General features: G+C 50.3%; 2 protein-coding genes across 3 annotated transcripts in view; one reads left to right on the top strand and one right to left on the bottom strand.

The window, feature by feature from the left end:
- The window catches only part of Smyd5 (SMYD family member 5), a 14,862-nt gene extending 5,062 nt beyond the window's left edge, over positions 1 to 9,800 (top strand). The window contains exons 2-13 of the mRNA XM_055617600.1: positions 1,185 to 1,293; positions 1,801 to 1,940; positions 2,965 to 3,086; positions 3,440 to 3,509; positions 4,007 to 4,111; positions 4,932 to 4,994; positions 5,129 to 5,199; positions 5,513 to 5,619; positions 5,965 to 6,021; positions 7,633 to 7,727; positions 8,331 to 8,401; positions 8,481 to 9,800. Coding sequence (XP_055473575.1) covers positions 1,185 to 1,293; positions 1,801 to 1,940; positions 2,965 to 3,086; positions 3,440 to 3,509; positions 4,007 to 4,111; positions 4,932 to 4,994; positions 5,129 to 5,199; positions 5,513 to 5,619; positions 5,965 to 6,021; positions 7,633 to 7,727; positions 8,331 to 8,401; positions 8,481 to 8,625 — 1,155 coding nt within the window. The 3' untranslated portion in view covers positions 8,626 to 9,800. The remainder of the gene's footprint in view (positions 1 to 1,184; positions 1,294 to 1,800; positions 1,941 to 2,964; positions 3,087 to 3,439; positions 3,510 to 4,006; positions 4,112 to 4,931; positions 4,995 to 5,128; positions 5,200 to 5,512; positions 5,620 to 5,964; positions 6,022 to 7,632; positions 7,728 to 8,330; positions 8,402 to 8,480) is intronic.
- Positions 9,801 to 10,197: 397 nt separating this feature from the next.
- On the bottom strand, positions 10,198 to 14,870 carry Pradc1 (protease associated domain containing 1). Of its 2 annotated transcripts, none has more exons than XM_055617602.1 (5): positions 14,691 to 14,870; positions 11,824 to 11,924; positions 11,299 to 11,408; positions 10,909 to 11,076; positions 10,198 to 10,687 (listed from the first exon to the last, which is right to left on the bottom strand). In XM_055617602.1, the coding sequence occupies exons 1-5, from the start codon at positions 14,713 to 14,715 to the stop codon at positions 10,567 to 10,569; spliced, it is 525 nt and encodes a 174-aa protein (XP_055473577.1). In that variant the 5' UTR covers positions 14,716 to 14,870; the 3' UTR covers positions 10,198 to 10,566. The 2 variants fall into 2 exon arrangements, with proteins under 2 accessions (XP_055473577.1, XP_055473576.1); XM_055617601.1 differs by lacking the exon at positions 14,691 to 14,870 and adding an exon at positions 14,087 to 14,653.
- Between the last annotated feature and the right edge of the window lie 67 nt (positions 14,871 to 14,937).

The raw sequence follows: 14,937 nt of genomic DNA, 5'->3' as shown, positions 1-14,937 counted from the left end.
CACACACACACACACACACACACACACACACACACACACACACACAGATTCTGATTTAGCAGGTCTGGGCAGGACCTGGGAGATTGCCTTTAAACACTGGGTAGTGAGGAGGTAGAGTTCATGAGGGTGCTCGCTTGCACTACCCCACACCTTGGAAACTGCCTGGTAGAATTATTGGAATACCCACTTCTCCAATGGGAGGCAGTTGGCTAGGAGGTTCCCAGGAGGTTTTGGGAGATGGTTCTAGGACTAGTTCATACATTTGAGCACTGACAAAGGAAACTGCTGGCATATAGGATGTCTCTGTTACCCTGAGCAGCAGAACAAGGGTTCATGGGGAATTGAGGCTTGTGCCACCCTGGTAGCCACTGCTGGTGTAGGAAGCCCCAGCCTACTAGGAGCCTTGGCCTTGCCCTGACCATACTGAAAGGTCCAGGTGTCCAGGTGGCTGCTAAGGTGGCTCCCTCCTTGGCCAGGTACCGTGGGCAGGGAGAGGTGCAGTTGGTCAGCCTCCTGAGTGCTCTTGGAGCTGTGTCTTTGTTTAAAGAGTTATTTTTATTTGCATATGTGTGCAAGTGTACCTTACATGCATTTGGTGCCAGTGAAGACCTTGGATTACCTAGAACTGTAGTTAACAGGTGGAAGCAAGCTGCCTGGTGTGCATACAGGGAACCAAAAACGGGTCTTGTGGAAGAGCAGTAAACATTCTAAACTGCTGAGCCGTCCCGTTAGCCCTGCATTTATATCTGTGTGTGTGTGCATGTGCATGCATTTGTATGTGTAGGTGTGCACGCCTATGTATGTGCACAGAGGCTAGAAGAAGGCATTCATTGGGTTTCCTCTTCTGTTACGTCCCACCTATTCCCCTGAGGTGGGGTGTCCTCCTGAATCTGGGGCTCATCTCTTGTGTTGGCCCCAGTGATAGGTTACAGGCATTTGTAGAGACACCTGGGTTATTATGTGGGTACTAGAATCCAAACTCTGATCCTCATGATTATGAAACAATCACACTTAACTACTCACCAAGCCTTAACTACTGTTTGTTCTTTTGAAACAAGGTCTTATGAACCCCAGGCTAGCCTTGAACTACTGTTGCCCATGTTTGCATGTGCTAGGATAATAGGCATAACTCATTGTGGCATATTTGGAGCATTTCTTACCCCATCTGTTCTCTGTCCTATTAGGGAAAGGGACTGTTTGCCACACAGCTGATCCGGAAGGGACAGACCATCTTCGTTGAAAGACCCCTGGTGGCTTCGCAGTTTCTCTGGAATGCACTTTATCGGTACCGGGGTGAGTGCATCTTGCCTGCTTCAGGTGGCTGCTGGGCTTGTCCATTTTGTGCATGGAAGAGAGCCACACATATCTCCTGGCCGACCCTCTGGGAGATGTTGGGAGGAAATGCTGTCTTTCCATGGAGAACTGGACCTGAGAACCACAGCTCTGCCTACCTTTGTTTGGGGTTGTGAACCTGCAATGGGAAGGACTCTCACAGACAGAACTTAGAGTTTCTTCCTATAGTATAAATGTCTGGACTTCCATCTGAAGGGCTCTATTCCCTACCAAAACATGGTACATAACCCATGCTCAGTGAAAACTGAGCTAGGCACCAGAGCAAGATGCCCTCAACTTTGCCAGCTACAGCCCTTTTTATATTTTTCTTAAGCTGGAGACAAACTGAAAGGAGCGTCAGTCTGAGGCGGGGATCCTCATAGACTGAGTTTGATGGAGAAGCAGTGGGATCAGGAGGAGCTAGAGAGCTCTTAAGGAGGGGACTTACTGTGTCTGTCTTCCCTGCAGCCTGTGACCACTGTCTTCGGGCACTGGAGAAGGCAGAGGAGAATGCCCAGAGGCTGACTGGAAAACCAGGCCAGGTTCTACCACACCCAGAGCTATGCAGTGTGCGTAAGGACCTCCACCAGAACTGTCCCCATTGTCAGGTGAGTACCTCTGGGGAATGCACAGGAAAGGGAGCAGGCCAAGGAGGCTTTAGTTAAGACAAAGTCTGAACAGACCTGGTCCATTCCTCAAGGCTCACAGTGTAGTGTGTGACAGTGAAGGGGCCCAGTAATTGTTCAGCTTCTTCTTTGCTGCCAGTGTCCATTGTCCAGAAAATGGGTTTGGTGGGTGTCTTAGTTAGGGCTTCCATTGCTATGCAGAGACACCATGACCACAGCAACTTTTATAAAGGAAAACATTTAATTGGGGCTGGCTTACAGTTTGAGAGATTTTAGTCCATTTTCAACACGATGGGAAGCATGACATTGTGTAAGCAGACATGGTGCTGGAGGAGCTGAGTGTAGTAGTAGGCCATTATGTTTCAGGTGGTTTTTCCTCCTGTCCCTTAGCTCCTGGAATAATGACTCATGAGATTCATTAAATATTATACAAACTCCTAGGCCATACAGCCAACCTCTTCTCTGTATAGCTCATAACTTAAATTAACCCATTATAGTAATCTAAATTCTGCCATGTGGCTAGTTACCTGAGCTCAGGCACCATGCATCCATCCTCTTCACATCTTGTCCACTAAATCTTGAGTGCCTGTCTCTATTTCAGAATCCTTTCTGCTTGCTGGATGTTTCACTCCTTTCCTCCCTCAGCCATAGGCCATAGGTTTTTTGTTATTGTTGGTGGTGGGTTTTTATTTTGTTTTGTTTTTGGCTTTTTCAAGATAGGGTTTCTCTGTGTAGTCTTGGCTGTCCTGGACTCTATTTGTAGACCAGGCTGGCCTTGAACTCACAGAGATCTGCCTGGCTCTGCCTCCCCAGGTGCTGGGGTTACTGGCATGAGCCATTGACCCCAGATGCCATAGGTTTTTATTTTTAATTGACAAGTATTGCATCCCCTATAACACCCTGTTTTATCCTCACTGAGCTCTTGCTCTGGGGCTGTTATGGAAGGAAAGCAGTTAGATGAAGTGTACCTCAGGTCCTGAGGGCTAACCTGCACCCCACCTAACAGGTGATGTACTGCAGTGCAGAATGTCGGCTGGCAGCTGCGGAGCAATACCACCAGGTCCTGTGCCCAGGCCCATCCCAGGATGACCCCAGGCACCCCCTCAATAAACTGCAGGAGGCGTGGAGGTAGGTCTCTTCCTCTCCTTACCCTTCCATCTATTCCTGTCTCAGCTCAGCAGCTGTGAGGAGCTTTCAGTGAGTTATATCCCTGGGTCTCTATTGTTAAGCTTACACAGAAGTCCCAGTTTTCAGCAGCCTGCCTTTCATCTGAGCAGCCAGCCAGCCCTACCATCTTCAGCCTTTATGCCTACCAGAGAGAGCCCACCAAACCCTAAGGGATACAATGTTTCCTAAGTCCAGCCTTTGATAACTGGTGGACTGGGCAGGAAGTGTCTCTGTAGCCTTGAGACTGGGTTTTCCAGGCTCTGCTCCTGGAAAGGCAATTTCTAGTTTATACTTTTTTCCCCCTCTCTCTCTAGGAGTGTTCACTATCCTCCTGAGACTGCAAGTATAATGCTGATGGCCCGGATGGTGGCCACAGTGAAACAGGTGAGCCAGAAAAGCTGACCCCCCAGTCATCCCTGGGTCTCAGCCACCTGACCTTGCTTGGATGCTCTTGCTTCTGGGTTTCCTGAAGGTTAGCTGCTTGCTATGTAGACTCTCTAGAACATGCTAACCAGAAATCAGGTGTAGGCCATGGGCCCTGGTTTTGCTTGTCTTCATTTCTCTGTGAGATGTTTGTCTTATATAGCAGTGGTTCCTGAATTTGACTGATAGGCATCACTGTCCCAGGATAGTCTCTTAAATAAGTGAGAGGCCATGCAGATCCCTTCTGTCCCTACTGTTCTACCTCAATGGCCACCTGTTTTCAAGGTGTTTTGAGTTGGCAAGCTCCACCCTACCTGGGAAATGGCTGAGTATGGCAGAGTGGGAAGGGAGACCTTGGCAGCTCTTGGGTGTGGTCATTCCCTGACAGAAAAGACTTGAGAAGCGTCAGCCCTCTGTTCCTCATGGGCACATGGTTCTTATGTGTGTTTGCCCTACAGGCCAAGGACAAGGACCACTGGGTCAGGCTCTTCTCCCAGTTCTGCAGCAAAACAGCCAATGAGGAGGAGGAAATTGTCCACAAACTCCTGGGGGACAAATTCAAGGTTGGTTTTCTCTCATGGCCTCTTCCCCTCACCCCTCAAGTAGCCTGGGGTGTCTGTGGCTACCTGACTCCACATTTGGTCTCTTCTAAGCTACAGCGGGGTTAAAACCTGGTCCTAAAAGGAATTTGTGTTCCTGGCACCATTTACCTTTGTGACCTAATATAGAATTAAAGTTGGAAGTAGGAACAAGGGATTGCATTTTCTACCCAAGCATGCTCATTACTCCATGTAATGTACAAGACAGCAAGACTCTGAGGAAGGCAGACATAGGCATGTCTGGTTTTCTGGAGAGTGGAGGGCTGGGGGTCCACAGGTCAGGGAGTGGTGTGGAATTCATGTGGTAAGAATAAGACACTAAGCACCTGAGCCTTCTCTTGGAGCTCCCAAAGTGGGGAGGCTGCCAGAGGGTAGAGACAGTCAGAGGGAGGCAGATAGAAGGTGGGAATGCAGCTGTGGCAAAGATGTATCTCTGGGAGAGAGTTGCTATACTGGATCTAGAAGAATGAAGGGGAAAGCCAAGCTGACCAGAAGGCCAAGCAAGTCTCAGTGTCTCTCCAAGGGAGGGATTCGATGTGTAATCTAAGCCATGCTGCCTTAGCCTTACTGGAACAAGTACTGGAAACAGGAAGAAACTTTGAGCTCACACCCTCACTTGGAGTCTGCAGACAATTGGAGATAAGTACTGCCTCTGTCCCTAGGGAAAGCTCAGGCCACATAACTGGCTCCTTTTCCCTCTTTTACCTGATTTTTTTTCCCACCTGCCTAGTGTTAAGGGGAAGTCTCCAGGGCTGCAAGTGTACCTCTGTTTCCCCCAAACCAGGGCCAGCTGGAACTTCTGCGTAGGCTCTTCACAGAGGCCCTTTATGAGGAGACTCTCAGCCAGGTGAGTGTGGGAAGGCAGGCCCTGAAGCCTTTTTCCTGGTGCTCAGGCCTGGAACTGAAGCAAGGCCAGCTCTCAGAAGCCTCCCGCGTCAGATTAGGAAGAGCAGCTCCAGACTCGCCTTTCTCTCCCTACAGTGGTTTACACCAGATGGATTCCGATCTCTCTTTGCCCTTGTTGGGACCAATGGTCAAGGGATTGGAACCAGGTTAGCAGAGAATGTTCTAGACCTATTAGGTAACCCCTCGGGTTCAGATGGGAGTTATTAGAGGAAGGAATTGATGGAGGAAGCCACAGATTCTTTCAGGATGGGTTGGATTGGGTGTTGCCGTGACCCGGATGAGGACTGAGGCAGGGGAGTCTACTGCTGGGAGTCTTGCTCTTTTGGGAGGGATGGGGTCCTTACTCTAGAAAAAGAACAGGGTCAGGTGGGAGACTCTTCTCTCTGGGCGTAACATGACTGGATATGGAGAGCCTGGTGACCTGGGCCACTTCCAACCATGTGCTGCTGGGACCCACAGCTCCCTCAGCCAGTGGGTACATGCCTGTGATGCACTGGAGCTGTCGCCTCAGGACCGGGAACAGCTAGACACCTTCATTGACCAGTTGTACAAGGACATTGAGGCAGGTTGGTGAGATGGGGCTGTGGATTCCCCAACCCTTGGAGCATCCCTAGTGGACACAGTTCTTGCCAGGGAGCTCTGAGCTTATGGTAGAAAGGGAAGTCTCAGATCTATCCACAGGTGAGAAGTCATCTGAAACCCATCCACAGGCGCCATGCTGGGAGGAGGGAGAGTCACAGATAAATAGGTAGAGCAGACTGAAGAGCAGGGTTTCTCCAAAAAGCAAGTTTAGGCAAAATGGTAGCTCCTGGGTGTCTAATTTGTAGGGGTGGCAGGACAGCAGAGCTGTTGTTTGTTCGTGTGGTTTAATTTCCTTTACCCACTGGTATCTGCACATTACTTTCTTACAGCCACCGGCGAGTTCCTTAACTGTGAAGGATCTGGTCTCTTCATGCTTCAAAGCTGCTGTGAGTCTCAGCACTAGGGAGGAATGGGCCTACATGCTTCTGCCCTTCTAGATCATCTTTCCCAGTTCACCCTTTCTGGGCTGACCAGGGCAAGTCTAGAAGTAGGGTTACGTCTCTTTCTTTGGAGATTGTTTTGGACATTATTGCTCTCTCAGTTTCATTCATTCATTCATTTCCTTGTTTATGGTGTTAACTGGTGCCAAACCCAAGGCCTCATGCCCAGCCTCCTGCTAGTATTTTAATAGATATTTACAGTGGACCAGGTCCACCTAAAGGGGAGGCACAGAGCCCTGCTTCTTGCAACGGGAAGCAGAGGCCTTGTACCACCACTGCCCTGTGGGATATGGTCAGGAAGCATTGGGAGAGCCTGAGGTCTGCAGGATCTTGGAAGGGAGTTGCAGGTTGGAAGTCTTCTTAGCACCTTCTGGAAAGGCCAACGCCACCTCCCACCAAGACTTTCCAGGTCTTAGCCTCCCATCTCCCGCTTTCCTCACTACTACCTACCTCTCCCAGGCTTGGGTCAGGAGTCCCATGTTAGCAGACAGAAATAAATGGTCTTCCTTCCTTCCTTCCTTCCCTCCTTCCTTCCTTCCTTCTCTCTTTCTTTCTCTCTCTCTTTCCTTCCTTCCTTCCTTTCTCCTTCCTTCCTTCCTTCCTTCCTTCCTTCCTTCCTTCCTTCCTTCCTTCCTTCCTTCCTTCCTTCCTTCCTTCCTTCCTTTCCCTTTCCCTTTCCCTTTCCCTTTCCTTTCGTCTCTTGAGTCCTGACTAGACTGGAACTCATTGTGTAGTTTAGTTGGGACTCAAACTCATACCAAATCCTAAATCTTCCTAGATTACATTTGTGAGCCACTGTGCTTGGTTTGAGAATACTAGTTTGGTTTCAGTTATTTGTTGCATTTATTTGAGGATAAGGTCTCACCACATCTCACTGTGTAGCCCTGGCTGGCCTGGAACTTGCTATGTAGATCCGCTTGCACTGCCTCCTGAATAGATGATTAAAGGCGAGTGCCACCATGCATGGCTTTGTTTGTTCTTAAAGTTTATTTACACACACACACACACACACACACACACACACACACACACAGGCTATGGTATGCATGTGGAGGTCAGAGTCAGTTCTCTCTGCTAAGTGGGTTCTAGGGCTCACACTCAGGTTGTCAGGCTTGAAGCAAGCACCTTTACTTACGGTGTCATCTACCTGCCCCTAGAATTACCATTTTTATTTTTGTTTTTTTGAGACAGGGTTTCTCTATGTAGCCTTGGCTGTCCTAGAGCTCACTCTATAAACTAGGCTGGCCTTGAACTCACATTTGCTTGCCTCTGCTTCTGCCTCCCAAGTGCTAGGATTAAAGGCATGCACCACCATTGCCTGGCTAAATTACCATTTTTAAAAATTGGGTCTCATTGCTGGGCATAATGGTACACTTGTCAGTGAGAGGCAGCAGTGTCACAAAGTTTAAGGGTAGGTTGAGGTACATACATAGCAAGACCCTGATTCAACAGTAGTGGTTGAGGGTGTAGACCAGTTATGGAGTGCTTGCTTAGCATGTGCAAGGTCTTGGGTTACACACATACATACTCTACTTGTTATCTGTCTTTTTGACCCAGGCAACCACAGTTGTGTCCCCAATGCAGAGACCTCCTTCCCAGAAAACAACTTCCTTTTACATGTTACCGCCCTGGAGGATATTAAGCCAGGCGAGGTGAGAGGGCTGAGCAGCAGGGGTGGGCATAGGGCCTTGCAGCTTCTCTTCAGGAAGCAGTGGTAACTAGTTTGAGCCCTTTTGTTGGGCTGGTGCCAAGCCACCACAGTCCCCAAGGTGAGTCTTTTTGCCCATGAGTATGCTCTAATTCCTTCCAGTTCTTCAAACATCTTCAGAAAGTCTTAGATTGAGGTAGTACTGTGTGCCCCGTCCCTGACCCCAGCTACCCTTTTAATTTCTTTGTGGCTTGCACCACAGGGGCTAGCTAGTGTGGATTGAGAGTTCTGGTTGGTGACCACATCCTGATAACATTTTCTCCTCACAAGTTATCATACCAGGTTTAACCTTTGATCCTATTTACAGACCTTGGCTACTGTCTAGTTTTTCCCCAGGGCTTGAGGCCAACCTCCATCCCTTGTCTGTCTTAGACCCAGGTGGGGGTCTTGCCAGCTGGAGTTATAGGAATGGGTCAGTGCTGAAGGGTGTTGCAGGCCTAGCTCCCGGGCAAGAACAGTGGTTAGCCATAGATAGGGCAGCTGTTGGAGAGGCTCTTTTTCTTCCTGATGGAGGCCATAGGCAATCAGACCATCTTCTACCCCACAGGAAATCTGTATCAGCTACTTAGACTGCTGTCAGCGGGAGCGCAGCCGCCACAGCCGCCACAAGATCCTCAGGTGCCAACTGGGGACATGGTTGGGTTCTGGGATCTTCCGTCCCAGCACCTGACTGATTTCTCGCCCTTTTACTTCAAAGGGAGAACTACCTGTTCATCTGTTCCTGTCCCAAATGCCTGGCAGAGGCTGACGACCCCAATGTGACCTCAGAAGAGGAAGAAGAGGAAGATGAGGAAGGAGAGCCTGAAGATGCAGAGCTAGGGGATGAGATGACTGATGTGTGATGTTACCCTGCCTGGAGGGGCCCTGCCCAGACCCTGCTGGAAAAGGGGGCCTATCCTCCACAAATGTGGTTGGAAGGTACATCCCCTCCCCCTTGCACCCATTGCCTGCTCTCTCCCTTCTAGCAGTCTGCTGGAGGGTAGGATAGAGGCTGGACCCAAGCCCCATCCCACACCAGAACTCATGCCCTGAGCACTGCTGCTGAGCTGCATTGGCTCTGTGCCATCACCACGCCTTCCAGAACTGGCCTTCTTCCCCTGCCATGCTCCAATGTATCTGTGAGATTGGAACCAGCCTCCAGGCCTTATAGTGTTCTTCCTCTGGTCCACACTCATCCATCCACCAGAGGCTTGGCTCCTATTGACTGGCCGTTAATTTGTGCGAGGCAACAAAATGGTCAGTCTGAGAGCAGACTGATTTCCTTGACAAGAAGAGGTAATGTGCAGTGCCTTACCTCTCCCTACTGCTTACCTACTACAGCTGCAGCTGACGTAATGGCCTGCCACTTGCCAGCAAGAGGCAGGGACACTTCAAAAGACTCTCTGCTCGGGGTGCTGATCTGTTTGCATTGGACGATGGGGAGGTGGAGAATAACCTAGTCTCCAAACACCAGAATTGCTGTGCCTGTGTCTTGCCTCTTACGCTCAAGCAGGGGGCCAGCTCCATAAGGTGTGAAGAAGTCTGTTTTCATCAGGATGGAGACTACCTCCCTTTCTCAGGCTAGCAGTATGGCAGATGACAAGCTGTGCTCCATAATTTAGAATGCTCAGTCTTCCCTGGGACCAGCTGCAGTGGCCCGGCAAAGGGTCTCTGGATCTCGGACATCCTCCGTTAGGATCTCCATAGAGGAACACCAGTCTTCCAGAAATCTGAAGGAGCTGGGCAGGACACTTGGAGATGAGCTGTGACTTTGGCCACAGATGACCATCTCACTCTTGGGTTGGGCACTGTGGGAATTACATTTACCACTCCCCTTTCCTTTCCTGAGATGCCTGTACATGGCCCTGCTCGAAGCTCCCAGGGAGGACCAGTGCCCATGCTACAGGCTCTTTCCAAGGTGGAGCTAGTGGAACGTGCCTGAATGGCCCCCTTACCTGTTGGGTACACTCTTTCACAACAGCCAGCACCCCCTCCCTCTGGTCTGCCCACTGGTCTCAATAAAGTGTGAGTGGTGATAGGCCTCGGCAACAGTGATTTCTGGGGAGTATGGGCTAGGTGGACCACTCAGGGCCTGCAGTGGTCAAAGAGGTGCATGCAGAGGATGCAAGTTAGACTAGTGGGTGGCAGCAGAATGCTCCAGGTCATCAGCAGTGTTCACATGTCAGCTGCACTGGTGTGGAAAAATCACTAAAGCCAGAAAAAGGGTTTTAGAGGTTTGGTTTCAATTGCTGACTTTAGGTTACAAGAGTTGTCTTCTCAGAAGGTCAAACTGCAAATAGCAGTCTGAAGTACTTATCCTAATGGGCCTCGGGAAGCCATGGTCTTCTTTTTGAGCAGCAGAATGATGTGGGACCAAATAAAAGAGTTCCCCCTTACCCATGCGTTCCTAGTTTAGGACATAGCTACAAACCTGATGAGCTTTATTTGGTTTTATTGCTAAAAGTAGGGGAGTTCTGAGTCCCCAAATACCAGTTCTTTAAACCACTACACCAACAGCCACAGGCTTATTATGAGGAGGTCCTGGCTGCGGGAGGCTGAAACAGGTGGGCGTGACAAGGCTGCTTGCCTTCAGTGCCTTTTGTTCCAAATTCTAGTCACAAGCCCTGGGCCTGGTTCTTGACTCTTCCTGAAGCATGAGATGTCCTTGCAGGCCCCAGGGAAGAAAAAGCCAGTGGTGTGGCTTCACTGTCCTCTCTGGCTCCATTTGTTCTCAGAGTCTATCTCCAAACTCCAAATAGGAAAATCCACAATTCACTTGTCAATGGAACCTAGGGTCGGCTTTTCTACCAGAAAGTCCATGGAGGTTGCAGCAGCTCAAAGGTGGGGATACTGGTGACATTGACTGGGATAGAGATGATGGCCCATGGCAGCCCATGCTGTTCCAGAGAACGTCGGATCATGTAGCTAGGTGGGCATGAAGAGCAGTGATGATGGTTACTTTCTCAGCACCCCAACACTGCTCTCTACCCCAGTTAGTCTGGGAGTTCCAGAACCTGAGAACTTTTTTGCCCTCTGACTGGGATATTCAAAACAGGGCCTGTGAGAGGGGACTGGTGATTGCTTTTGACCCCACTAAGTCATGCTACCCAGTTTGGTGTGGATAGCCAGAAGCAAAGAGCCCTCACCCGTCTCGGCCGAGCAGGAAGAGAGCAGGAATGTCAGCTGTGCGTTTAGTACTATCCTGGATCATCTCCACGTAGAAACTGTCATTGTCAACTGCATTGTCAGAGATGATCACAGCCTTCCCACCATGCTCCTGTACCACCCTGGTCTTGGAGAGGAAGGAGCAGCCCCTGGAAGAGGTGGTGATGAGACCAAAAGAAAGGCAGGCACTAGCTGCCCCTCCCTCACATCCTCTCCTTGGGAGGATGAAAGGACCATAGAGAACTTGAGGTTCATCAGTACACAGCTGAAAGTAGACAATCAACACATTACTTAAAAATCAGCATTTCAAAGTGCCATGAGCTGTGATCAGAATCTGCCCTTCCCATGGGTCATGCCTGCCTCCTCCTTACCCCCTTTCTACCAGAGCGATTTGGTCCTGGATGAAGAAGCCGTTGCTGAGTTCCCCGCAGGCCTCTGGAGGTTCAGCAGGGACAAGGTGAATCTGGTCATACCGTGTGTGCTGAAAAACGTTTAGATATTTGAACAAGTGAGAGAGAGTTTAAGAAAGCACTCTTTTGGAGAGGGCTAACAATTCCATCTTATTGGTGCCTCAAGACGAGTGAGGAGAGGAAACGGGTTTCTCTGAGGCTGAGCACTTGAGCACTTAAATCTAATTTTCACAAAGTCCCCTGCCTTTCTGTGAGGGGGAGCTGCTTAAAATCTAGGGACGAGAAGAGCTGACAGAGAAGGCTGCTGCTCTTGGTTTTTGCACCAATAAAGGCAGTCCCTCCCTGGTTCATAGTGTGCAGCAGCTCCTGGAGGGTACAGATGGATTCTACTTCTTGCCCTGTCTAGCATAAAAGTGGGATGAGGGTCACCATAGCTTAGTGAGGGCAAGATGACTGGGGGTCAGATCTAGGCATCTTTGAACTTACAAATATCCCACCAAAGTCCTTGGCAGGTGTGGCTGTGAAGATGTAGCGGATATCCCCAGGACTCAGCACTTGGAAGTATAAATAGTCATGGATGCGTAAGCCTAAAGGAAAGAGTAGAGATGAAAAGCCTCTCAGGAGCCTCAGGTTGCTTTGGGTTTAGATTATGGGGTTCTCTCTGAATTCAAATGGGTGGGCTATGGTTTGGGTCCAGAGACCTATTAGCTGAGTGGATCCTCAGCGTGAAATTTATTTAAAAAAATTTTTTTTAATAACTTTTTTTTTTTAATGGTTTCACTATGTAGCCATGGCTGGCCTCAAATTCACAGAGCTCCACTTGCCTCTGATAGCCCCGCTCAGACCCCCAGTACTGGAATTAAAGGTGTGTGCCACTATACCCGGAATTCTTAAATAACAACATCAACAACAATAATAATAAAATGGCCTCACACTGCCCAGGCTGGCTTTGAGCTAGTTTTGTTTCCTTGAATTCTTCCAAACATCACGGTGACAGGCCTGCATCACCATGCCCAGCTGGAGGGAGCAGACTGGTTGCAGGAGAGAGTATCTGCTGCTGCTGCTCTTGCTCCTGCTTCCGGCGAGCCATAAAGACCCAGAGCTCTTGGGCTAACCCTTCCTGAAGAAGAGCTGAGAATTTCAGAGTGGACAGGGAAGCCCCGAAGGTTCTAACCAAAATGCACAAGTTAGCTCTGGTCTCACGAACATGTCCTTGACCAGTCATTGTCCTTTTTTTTTGTCCTGACTTGTTCATCTTAACTGGTCTTGTTTCCATGTCTTCTTTTTCAGATAGGGTCTCATTGCCCAGGCTAGTTTTAAACACTTTGGGCTCAAGCAATCCTCCTGCCTCAGCTTACCATCTGCTTCTTTTTTTTTTTTATTTATTTAAATTTTATTTTATGTATATGTGGGCCTTGGCTGTACCTATGTCCACGCACCGTATGTGTGCCTGGTGCCTGTAGAGTCTAGAAGAGGGTATTGGCCCCCAGAACTGGGGGAGCAGACAGTTGTGAGCTGGGCCCTCTGAAGAACCAGTTCTCCTGTCTCTCCAGCTCTCTGCCTCCATTCTCGCTCCTTTAAGTCCACCTGCCACCCACCCACTGCCTCAGCGTCCCCTTCACTGACTAAAGCGCATACTGCTGTTAACTGTGGTTTAGAAAGCCCTGCCTGATTTGATTTCTACTCTGACTCTTGTCTCTTCTTTCCCATGTTCAAGCTGTACTGGCTTGTCAGTGTCTTCATTTTTTAGGGGGTCTTCCTAAAAGTTTACCTGTCATTTCTCAGAAAGATACTACCTTGTCCCTTTAATATACTTTCTTCCAGCTAATACTTCCTCTCTAACTAGGTGTATTCATATTATCATGTGTCTGATTCTTTCACGAGGGCATTGATTCTAAGTATGTGGCAGCGATGAATCCTAATGTCTAGGACACAGTGGTTGCTCAGTAAAGGTTACTGAATGAATAGACAACTCAGTCCAGCTCTGCTGTCTTGAACAAGAGAACTGCCAGAACAACCAGAGCTTTGCTAGGATATAGAACCTTTCCCCAGCACTTAAGTTTAATGTTTTCCTGGGATCTGAGTCCCTGGATTCAGTAACCCCAGAGTGGTGAATGCTGATGGATGGAAGCTCAGGTCAGTTCATCCAACTGTTAAGCTATCACTACTTGTGCTGTAGCCAGGACTGTCTTTGGCTGTTCCTGTCCATTGTCCAAATCACAGCCACCCAGACAGAGCTCAGGGGGCTTGCAGCTTTCTGTGTGTAGGTACACCCCATCAGATGGATACACTCCCAGGAAGTCTTCTAGATTAACATGAAGCAACCCTTTCCATAAGCACACTCCTGTCTGGTGTCTGATGTGCTTATCTAACAAACTTTGGGTGTATGCATGTGTTCACTTGGCGCGTAGGTGTGTACATTTATGTTCGAGTTGTGTAAGTGGGTGCCTGTGCATGTGATTCCACGTGTGTGTTCCTGTCTGTATGAACGCTCTCATGTTTCTCAGTTCTGGATTTCTAGCTGTCACCATACTTGCCCTCAGTGGTTGGAAGTCTAAGGTGTATTGCTGTGACTGGGTCGCGCCTACTCAGGGCCCGGGGACCACCGCCCACTCAGTGCAGCCGCCTGGTCCCAGCACCTGGCTAGCCTAAACTCGTGGGGTCCCCAAGGTGACCTGTCGTCCCCCACCTCACGGCCCAAACAGCGCGCACACTAAGTGCCCGCCCCGCCCCACCTGCCGCCGCTCACCGTGGGCTGCGACGCACGTGGGCAGCCAGAACACGAGACAGCACCAGCCCGTGGCACCACGGCTCATCTCCAGGGCCCGTCCGCGGCCGCCGTCCCGCAGCTCTCGCTCGCCGGACTTTAGCCTGACAGCTGCCACCGCCTCACCCCCAACCCAGGCCCGCTCTCCGCGCCAGTTGGAGCGCGGAACCGAGGCCGGCGGCTGATTGGCTGCCACGCCTGTTCTTGTGGCCGCATTTCCCGCCTCTGCGCCCTAGGCCACTTCCTATTGGCCACGAGAAGTGGACTCGGGAGCTGATTTGCCAAAACTCTTAATAGCAACTGCAGTTCACAGCCCCGCCCCCTCGTTCCTCATTATAGACGCGAAATCCCCGATCCAGGGGTGGGCGGCTCGCGGGGATGCGGGGTGCACGGTCTCCTCCCAGCCTGAGGCTGGCCTCACCCTCCGAGGGCGGTGCCTCGGCCGACAGGAGGCGCTGCAGAGCCAGAAGCCGCCCCGAGCAAGTTTCCCGCGCCCGAGGGCTTGGCATACCTGTGACCCGAGACACCTGTGAAACCAGAGCTCCCGCGCCACGGAGCAGTCAGTGGGTGCAGTCAGATCACTCACCGCAGCTGCCTCTCACAACCGGCATTCAGCGTTGACCTTTCACAGCATGTCTGCCGTGGTGTCCGGGGTAGGGCCGCAGCGGGACCCTCCTGCATCCTCACCGAGCAATTCGCATCGAAACTCGATGACCCCGCCATTGCTAACGCGAGTTCCTAGAACGTCCCTGGAACTTCCGACTCCTCTAGCCCGCCACCTCGGTTGTAGCTAACCATAGAGTGGCGGAAGTGGTCCGTCCCCTTCCTCTCCC

Source organism: Psammomys obesus, unplaced genomic scaffold (assembly GCF_907164565.1).
Source record: "Psammomys obesus unplaced genomic scaffold, mPsaObe1.curated_primary_1811, whole genome shotgun sequence".
Classification (NCBI taxonomy): domain Eukaryota; kingdom Metazoa; phylum Chordata; class Mammalia; order Rodentia; family Muridae; genus Psammomys; species Psammomys obesus.
Note: the sequence above shows the minus strand (reverse complement) of the source record. Positions and strands in the feature narration are given on the sequence as shown.